Source organism: Anneissia japonica, unplaced genomic scaffold (assembly GCF_011630105.1).
Source record: "Anneissia japonica isolate Jap-2015-1 unplaced genomic scaffold, ASM1163010v1 scaffold24_len2511860_cov200, whole genome shotgun sequence".
Taxonomy (NCBI): Eukaryota; Metazoa; Echinodermata; class Crinoidea; order Comatulida; family Comatulidae; genus Anneissia; species Anneissia japonica.
Genome location: NW_022730786.1, coordinates 1,044,933 through 1,055,190, shown reverse-complemented (window position 1 = coordinate 1,055,190; position 10,258 = coordinate 1,044,933). Strand labels below are relative to the sequence as shown.

Sequence of the window (10,258 nt, the reverse complement as noted above, 5' to 3'; positions counted from 1 at the left end):
GGACAGTATGGCTATGGAATTTACTAACCACACAGTCCAGAATCAGGTGATTAAGTCGCAAAACTTTAGCTGCATTTGGTGGATTAAGTCGCAAAACTTTAGCTTCGTTTAGTGGCGCCATTTACTCCAGGTAGACGGCGATCGGTTTCGTTACCGGCTGGTACATTTCTTACAAACATCCAGGCAAAGGCCAGTCAAAGTTGAGACGGGAGCCGGGTTTTTATCGATGTTTGCCATCCTTATATGTGAGCCATTGTAAATTCATGGTTTGCCGGAGTTACGTTCAATTTAAATCTCCAAACTTCTGTAGCTGAGATATTCTATGAATGAAGGCTTGTATCGCAGGCTAGAATTTAAAAACGGGTGACCAAATAATTAATTAGGTGCTAAATGTTGATTTAATGCTGGGTAAGTTAAAAACAGACATTCCGTCCGAGTGGGACTCATTCAAACATTTGAGGGGGTTCGCTATAAAAGGGGGTTCGCCCTAACCATAAAAACCCCCCTGGCTACGGGCCTGTAACTGTAGAAGTTATTGTTTGTGTTTTAGCTTGTTAAATTCTTTTTTTTTTTTTGTTAGTTGGGATGTCGGTGTTTTAGGCAAGTGTAGGCCTCCTATTGTACTTCTTTGAATCTTACAAAAAAACGAAAAAAAAGCAAATGAATGCTGTTAACGTACCGACTTTTTTTTAATAGGGCCTATTATTTGTATTATTTTGCAGAATAGATGGATGGATGAATTTAAATTTATTTCCAGTGGGGTCCTTCTGGTAGTGATTGGGCAGTACACGGGATACAATCTCCTACTCTTTTCCGATGAGTGCACTGCGTTCTTTAACGTGCACATGGGCAATATTGCACACGGGACCAACGGCTTAAACGTCACTCATCCGAAAGACAATGCGCTTTTGAAACTTGCATTTCAGCCCTCTACCTGAAAAAAAATTAGAGAGCAGCGATGGGAATGAACCGTGGACAAAAAAATCTCCACGGTTAAGTTCAGCGCACACGTACACCCAGTGGCCCATCAATTTAGCCGACTGAGCTAGCTGCTCTCATAAGTAGGGCATAATAGGAAGAGGTTAATAATATACAAGAATCATCAGGCCTACGTAAAGGAAGATTAAATTGATGATGGGATTTATGAATGCATTGATTATTGAAAATTGTAATGACCATCAAAATTAATTACTATCTAATTAGAGCTCTATAAAATTAAGTCAACATGTTGGGATATTGAATAATGTCTCTGTTTTCAATGTAAATTCTCAATTACATATGATTATTGATTACTTTAATGGCCAGTACGAAACTAAATGTGACTGTATTTCCCATTACACGATATTCACATTTTCGCAACGACATGTCGTGCATCCATACCGATTCCGAATTTTCGGGATTTTCCGGATCCAATCAGAAAATCGAATCAGTGAGTAAGAATAGGGACGATGGTGTCCAGCGCTTCGGAAACGCGGCCCGAATGTCGGTTCGGATTCAATGTGAATGCAGCTTTAGGCCTACGCAGGGGTGTATCCAGGATTTTTTCTGGGTGGGTCGTGATCATAATTTTTTTGACCTTTTCACAATGACATAACAGCGAGATGTGATTAAAATATCAATACAATTTGCTTGAAGCGGATGGCAGGTAGTTTTAGAATTGAGATAGATTGCGTCACATAATTGGCAAGGTCTTTGGACGCATTGCTGGTACCTCATCAATGCTTTTTATTTTATGTCATAGTGAAAAGGCCCTAGAAAAAAATGTCTTTGGAAAAATTGTGGACCTTTGAATTTTTTTGTTTTTTTGTTGAGGGGGTGGGGGGGGGGGTAGGTGGCGGTCGTACGAGTCTACGACCTTCCTGACCGCCCCTTGGATACACCCATGCTACGTATGTGGAGAGAAGAATTTTGAAAGAAATCTATATAAGTGGGTACTTCAGACGTTTACATTCAAAACCGGTTAAGGAGCGCATTATTGAAAATTGAGCCTACAACGAGGCTTCATTAGTGTCAATATTCTTTCTGACGACCTCTTTATAACCCTTATTATCATCATTGTTAAGTTAGGATAGCCACTTATGTGTATCTATTTAATTTGTTTCAATGGTCGTTTCAGTAGCAGAGGCTTTATTTAACTGCTTGTCAATTTATTATACCAAGTGTTTGCCGATGTGTACAAAATAACTTCCCAAAGCCTATGTTTAAACAAGCGGTCTAGATGTGTATAACCATACACTATACATACATACAGTATAGTTCACAGTCCTCTAATCTGGACATACAAAATATTCTGTAGAGAAGTTACGTCGGCCCTAGTCCATATTCTTTTGAAATCCCTGTAGATAGGCATTTGTGGTCACGTCTATTTTCTATAGGCCTATATAAATGTCTAGACAGTTGAATGAACGCGATATTCTAGTTATTATAATTAATAATATTACCGGTAATGTCAATGTTGATGAGACGGTGATGATGGTGATTATGATGACAATCGTGATCACGATGATGATCATGATGGCGGTGGTGATGATCAAATAATAATCAATGTATATAATTCAGCGAATAAGTGTTCTTCTTCCGAGGCCGCCGTAAACAATATCTAATATGCATAGTGTACACCAGATGTGTAGAATGGAATTGAATAGCTTAGTGGTTAAGATGCTTGCCTTCCAATCCCAGGGTAGTGGGTTCAATGCCTTCAAGTCACGGTAACAGGATTTTTTTTCTCACGATGTAGAGAATCATGTGTTTATGTTTGTCTTGTGAAGGGATATGCCGCTTTGAATAGTGATTAAATTCACTGTTTGGCATATCTAAAACCAGTTAACAAAAATAAATAAACTAAACGGTGAAAACATGCAAATATAAGGGGGATGATCCAGAGATGTCCGAAAGAAGGGAGGGGCGAAATAGGACAAAAAGTGGGGCCGATCAAGACAACAATACTCTAGGGGGTCAGGGGGTATGCCTCCCCCGCAAAATCTTCGTTTTCTAGACGCCCGAAAATAACCTTTGAGGCGTTGTAAGCGAATTTTTTTCTTTCTTCTCCCCACCCACCCTAAATCCGTCCCTGAATATAATGAATTTGCGGGGTATGGGTTAATTTCTGGGAGATTCTTGCTTGCTTGCGGGAGGCCGTTACGATTTCCAGGAGACTCCCACGAGTTCCGGGAGAATTGGGACCCTGCTTGATTCGTTATGATATCTTGCATCCGCTACAACAGCGTTCCGTTTAAACAATGCAAGCTGTGGTACAGTATCTAATGGTCGGCTAAGAACAGAATGAAATTGGAACCACAAGACCAAAACCACAGTGAAAACTCACTGCTCCGAACCACCTTCCAAAATCTAATAAAAAATTATTATGTTATGTAACATTTTTTAGTTGGCATATGTTATTATATACGTCACATATTTATTAGAAATTTAGAGAATAAAAACAATATTAGGGCTATTGAAACAGCTGCAAGTACCGAGGTTGCTTCAGTTTAGTAAACGTACGGTACTTTCCAATTATATCGTTGATTAGCATCGTTGTACGTAATACCATCAGTCTGACCAAACCGTTTATTTCTGACCCGTATTCACCTATCGATTTACTTGAAATTCAATTACTGATATTTGATTTGAAACCGAATTCAACTTCGCTAAACAATTTATTCCATTTTGTTCAACAGCAACTGCAATTATCAAAACAAAGACGATTCATTATTCTTTTCTGATTGTCACAAAATATCCTTTTTTTCTGTTATAGGTGGTAACTATTATAATTATCACACAAAATTCAATATTAAGATCATCATCAGCAGAAGCAGCACCACCACCACCATCGTCACCAGTATCACCGTCGTGAACATCACCGTCATCATCCTCATTCTCATCATTGTCATTTTAATCATCATCATAAACAACTTTCATTGACATTTACACAAAATAAATCATAAAATAAATATATAAACCATTCACAAATCCCAATATAAAGATAGTTGGAGGAACTTTGGTTTGAATCTCAATTTCATCAATATATTTTTCTTTAATAAACTGTTTATCGTCTGGAAGTGTTATCGACCACAGTGTTTTCCAGACATATTCTTCTGATAATAATTCTCTGTGCTTCACGCCTATTGGGTCTTTTCAAACTTATTTATTACTTAATTGAAGGCAAGATAATTCAAAGGCATGTATCATAAGATTCTTGGTTCAAACACTGGTGTGTAGTATCTTGGTCAACATTAAACGTCACACTGATAGTGGATATATCATCTGTAAGATCCAACGCCATATTTTCGATACCAAGTTCGTCACTGTTTTGCATTCTGGTGGTACTTGGCAAAGTGTTCGTCACCTGATCACTGTGAACTTCATCATTATTATTATGCACAGATTCTGGTTCGTTCGTTTGCGCTGATGATGACGTTATGACGTCTGGGAGGAAATCAAGTGAACGTTCCGTTTCATCAATAGATTTCCTATTGGTCGTCATGCCGTTGATTGATGATTTGGATTTCATGACTCGAATCACTTCCTGGCGCCAACTTCTTCGTTCAAAGAAAATATTATCGTCTGAAAAAATTATTAAAAATATTTCCACTTTAGATCCTGATTTGACAAAACCTAAGGACAATCATTAATATTGTTATACTATTGAAGGATCAATATTTCATATACCGTATTCATTGCTTGTCAGACTATTGTATTTCTTGTTTGTCTACAACAATTCGTCGGTCAATTTTTAGGGATGTCGATCGCTGGTAAAATGTAATATCTGAAATGCTACCGAAATCAATAAGTCTAATTACATAAGATAAATGCTCCTTATAACGTACCGAGTGGTTTTGTATAACTCTTACAGAATAAATAATAGAGAAATAATTTAATGAAATACAGGAATCCTCTTCTATAGGTAGTATTGAAGCAAGCATAGACGATCGGATTAATGAAAGTGTTGGCGAACAAGAGACGAAGAGCAGTCACCATAAAGTCTTGTTCAACCAAGGTGCCAATTTGTGCCAAGATGATTGTAACCTAAAATAAAAACAAAGATCAAGCAAAATCTGTTGCAAGTCAAATCTGTTCTCGTAAATTTAATGTAATATTTTACTATGAAAATTATTAACTTGATTTAGCCCACAACCAAGTGATAAGGAGTATGTTTCAGTTTCGAAGAGCTCAATCACCAGGCACAGAGGCTTTTCAGCATGATGCGCTATACAAATTCAACTAGGCCTATTATGTTATAACGTTTCTGGAAAGAGGCAATGGTAACGTTTGAACACAGAGCACGCAGGCCCACTTATCTCTCTTTTTTAGAGCGTTTAGGCCAGGGTGGGCACTGATTAAGGAAGTTTGCCGGTATCGTAGGGATTAGCACCCCCCCCCCCCGCACCGCCAGGACCCATCCCATGATTACATTCCAAAGTGAGTGCAGCGCTCCAGCCCCAATGCACATGTGGAGTTCGGATATAGCCCAAACAAGAGAAATCTATTAATGAGGACAAAAATCTACCCATTTCCTAATTAGTAAGAGACGAATTTAAGTCTTCCAAGGGCTGTCTCTTATACACATCTAGATGTGTATAAGAGACAGGTATTAAACCATTTTACTGTATATCAGTGGCGACACCAGCGAAGGTGGGGGGTGGGGTGGGGGGCTGTCTCTTATACTTCTATAGGTAGTATTGAAGCAAGCATAGACGATCGGATTAATGAAAGTGTTGGCGAACAAGAGACGAAGAGCAGTCACCATAACGTCTTGTTCAACCAAGGTGCCAATTTGTGCCAAGATGATTGTAACCTAAAATAAAAACACAGATCAAGCAAAATCTGTTGCAAGTCAAATCTGTTCTCGTAAATTTAATGTAATATTTTACTATGAAAATTATTAACTTGATTTAGCCCACAACCAAGTGATAAGGAGTATGTTTCAGTTTCAAAGAGCTCAATCACCAGGCACAGAGGCTTTTCAGCATGATGCGCTATACAAATTCAACTAGGCCTATTATGTTATAACGTTTCTGGAAAGAGGCAATGGTAACGTTTGAACACAGAGCACGCAGGCCCACTTATCTCTCTTTTTAGAGCGTTTAGGCCAGGGTGGGCACTGATTAAGGAAGTTTGCCGGTATCGTAGGGATTAGCACCCCCCCCCCCCACACCACCGCCAGGACCCATCCCATGATTACATTCCAAAGTGAGTGCAGCGCTCCAGCCCCAATGCACCTGTGGAGTTCGGATATAGCCCAAACAAGAGAAATCTATTAATGAGGACAAAAATCTACCCATTTCCTAATTAGTAAGAGACGAATTTAAGTCTTCCAAGGGACATGCGAAATGCACTGCGATGGTTTTGCAGCCCAAAACCTAAAGTTTTGAGAATCCAAACACCTGCTGCATTAATCACTTCAACAGGCTAACTTCCTTTAAAAAACCTTTTAAACATTGAACCATACCGAGTTTTAATGCCATACTTACGAGATATGGAGACCAGAAGATGACAAACATCAGACTGATCAACAGTATTATTCGTGCCGCTTTCCGCTCTTTCTTCTGACGTTTTCCCAGCACACTTAAGTTGTTCTGCAATATGGCAGATTGCCCTCCTGAGTTACAACAGGATTTTCCTTTATTAGAATAACGACAGAGCTGGATCGCCACGACAATATTGCAATAGTTGAAAACCGTAAGTCCCAAAACGTATGTCAATCCATATATGACAAGAATGGCGATGTAATAAGTCGAAGACGTTGACCAGTTATTCATACAGATATACCAGCCTTTTATGATCCCGATCGTATCCGAATAACCGATTACAGTTACCAATGAACTGCCGAAGCTAAATATAAATATAATCATAATTCCAAGTTTGATCCGATATGAAGTTACCATAGATCGATAACGTAGAGGTTTTACAAGAGCTATGTATCGATCTACGGTTAACATCACGAGTATGAAGAACGAAAATTTCAGACAAGACCAGGACATGTAGTACTGAATGCCACAAACAAGCACACCGCCGACCCAGTGCCCGGCCACTAAGCTAACGACGGAAAACGTATGAATCCCGAATACGTTAAGTAAATCACTGAACGCTAGAAATCCTATCAGAAGATCAGTGGAACTTTTTTTCTTTGTAAGTATCTTGGACGAAACAGCAATAGACAACATGTTACCCGTTATTGCTAATGGTATCATTACCGCATAGAATACACTGTTAGCTATAACCTCCCTTTCGGTTAAAATATAAGACAGGCTATTGGCACTGGAGTTTTCCATTGACAAGTTCATCCATCGATATTCTCCAGATTCTGCATTTGCGAGATTCCAATCATCAGTTACGTCGGCCATTTTTCAAATGTTTGAATATTGACCACTTAATATAAAAAATGCACGATCCACAGGAGCCCTGTGAAGAAATTAGAAATATAGTATTAGGGTTTAAATGAGGGAAATAACAGTGAAAATTAAAAAATATTCACATCATTAGACCTATAATATCTCCTCAGTCAAAATTGACTAGCAATGTGCTGAGGTGTGGTAAGCAAATGTGAGAAGCTGATACAGTAAAAATATACATAAAAATACGTCAGATTCGCCCAATGCCTCACGGCCCCCTATCTCATCAAGAGACCTCCAGTCCTCTACTTTTATGCCACTGAAGACAACATGCTTGGATATTAATAGGCCTAATATAAATCTTAACTTTCAATTACACCTGATTATCGATTAGGACATATTAATAAGGTTTCTTACAATGGCCAACACAACACTATGTGATAATATCCCTAATGATAACACTCTCCTTGTATACAGTGGTTATTCAATACGATAATTAAACATTTTCAGAATGAATTGTTACGGTGAACATTTTGAAACAAGTAGTTAGATTGAGCAGAGTAGGCCAATTCTGACGCGGTTAAAACTTCCTTTCGAAATTAGGGAATTAACGATGTGTCCTTACCAGTTTCGTAATCTCCACAGCTATTCTACGTTATAATAACGTTATAGTTTGTTATAACGGGGTTTTTTTTTGTACAACCCTAAATAAGAGCAACCAATTAACGCTGCAACAATGTTCGAACATTGTGTAAAGGTTATTTTCTGATACACCTAACGACAATTTTCGAAAGTTATATAAAACAACATTTTGTAATTTGCTGGGCATATTTGTTTACTTTAATTATTGAAAGTTTAAGGTGCGCCTTGGGGGGAACTATTTTATTCATTCTCAAAATTAAGATATAGATTGGAGATTCTGCTATTGATTTTTGCGGTATTCTGTCTGATGTGCTTAATTTTTGAAATTCACATAGACTTATTTTAGGTTTCCGTTAGGTGATACCCGCTCCTGACAGAATTGGCCTTTTTGTCACCTCTAAAAAAATCAAACAATGAAGGTATATCAATTAAATAATCATCAGGACCTGTCAATAGAAAGTGATACTTGGTTTTGTTTAATTTAAAAAAAGGAATTATATTTATTTAAGGTAGGCTTATATCAAATCAAATCAATTCCAATCAAATCAAATAATTAAACATTTATTTCATCGTATTAATTTTAGATTTCTTTAATATCATTAGGAAGTTTATTCCAATAAAATGAATCTTGACGGTTTACAAAATAACTGTCATAGATACAATTACTTACATTTATGTAACAGTATTAGCTAACATGTGTCATGATTCTCGTGACACCATTAAGTAAATTAGCGAATGATAAGCAATATTGTTAGATATTGAAACAGCTGTTAAAAGAGCTGTGTATAAAAAGTAACGCTGCAATTCAATTCAATTCAATTCAATTTAATGGATATCACTTTCGTAACAGTGGCACACTTTGAATAATACCCAACGGTGCATCCAAATATAAGAAAAAATAAACTTAAACTAGGAGTAAATTAAACTAAAATGTATATGCAAAGTAAAATTTATCAACATGGCATGTAGGCATATGTGGTATGGTAGTTTTACAGTACCGTATTATTTACAGAGTTGCAGTATGAATTGTAAGTATAGAGCTAGAACTAATAGACCAAATATGGGTTCATATTTGTAACTGCTGACTAAGGTCGCTTTGGTATTATTAGGCAGTTTTCGCCTAGTAATGGACCTGTCCGCTAAGCCTCGCCCCTTGGATATTGTTGCTAAGGTCCCCACAAGACTACGCATTAAAAACGCGGAACACGTACCTTTGTTGGACTAACAGAATTGTTCAAACGGTGGGGGTGGGGGCGCCACAACATATTCATAATAGATAAGTGAGAATGCTAATTTCAATATATGCCTTGAAATTTTAAAGTTTAGTGGCAAAACGGGGGCACATCCCCCCGTTTCCCCTACTTGATCCGCCCCTGTGCCTGTTAGACACGCTTGTATGCCTGGCACTGTTCTAATTGGTCAGTTGCTAGGTCAATTCCTCCCTGGGTATTGTAAACGTACTTTTGAGCTAAAAACCGAAAGGTCCACTGATTAATCTCAGATAAGATAGTATAATACATACTCCAAGTATCGAAATTCACACGATGGTGTGCATTTCGATACTTGGAGTATGTGTTATACTATCTTAGTTAAGATTTGCTGATTGGCATTTTTCTGTTACGATCAGTCTACCTAAACATAATCTGATGCTATCGATTATTTAGAATGTATTACAATTACTGTACTGATTTTTGACTTGAAACCAAACTCAACTTCGTTTTTAAGTGCCACCGATTTGATAGTGTATGCTCTAATATATGTATTATTATTATTATTATTATTATTATTATTATTATTATTATTATTATTATTATTATTATTATTATTATCATTATTATTATTATTATTATTGTTGTTCATATTATTATTATTATTAATATTATTCGAAAATAATCATAATATTGTATGCTTCATTCATGTTCCTAATATTAATTATTTAATGCCTGCGTTGAGCGCGTTCGTGCACGAAATTTACGAGATAAAACACAAATTTACTCAAGAAATGTCTAACAATAACAAGGTTAACTAAGCAAATTTTGTATAAATTTGCTTTCAATTTACCCCACAATTTACTGGTACTCTGACTACTCATGCTTAATTTTGTACTACACGCTGTAAGTATATAATGTAAATAGACTATACGTCTGTTAGACATTACAGAGTACGTTTACTTAGTACGATACGTTAGCTTAACTTATTCGTGGTAACGACATTTGGCACAAACATAATGTCTCAGTTTGTGGGATGTCACGCGATGACGGTTAGCGTGGATATATATATATATA

At 37.1% G+C, this 10,258-nt stretch overlaps 1 protein-coding gene across 4 annotated transcripts in view; it reads right to left on the bottom strand.

Annotated features, from left to right (window-relative positions):
• Window positions 1-3,328: 3,328 nt before the first annotated feature.
• The window catches only part of LOC117115112 (histamine H2 receptor-like), a 13,178-nt gene continuing 6,248 nt past the window's right edge, over window positions 3,329-10,258 (bottom strand). For all 4 annotated transcript variants that reach the window (XM_033258800.1, XM_033258802.1, XM_033258799.1 and 1 more), the window contains 3 exons: window positions 6,471-7,401; window positions 4,827-5,025; window positions 3,329-4,563 (listed from right to left, as the gene is read on the bottom strand). In XM_033258800.1, the coding sequence (XP_033114691.1) occupies window positions 4,172-4,563; window positions 4,827-5,025; window positions 6,471-7,343 (1,464 nt within the window). In that variant the 5' untranslated portion in view covers window positions 7,344-7,401 and the 3' untranslated portion in view covers window positions 3,329-4,171. The remainder of the gene's footprint in view (window positions 4,564-4,826; window positions 5,026-6,470; window positions 7,402-10,258) is intronic.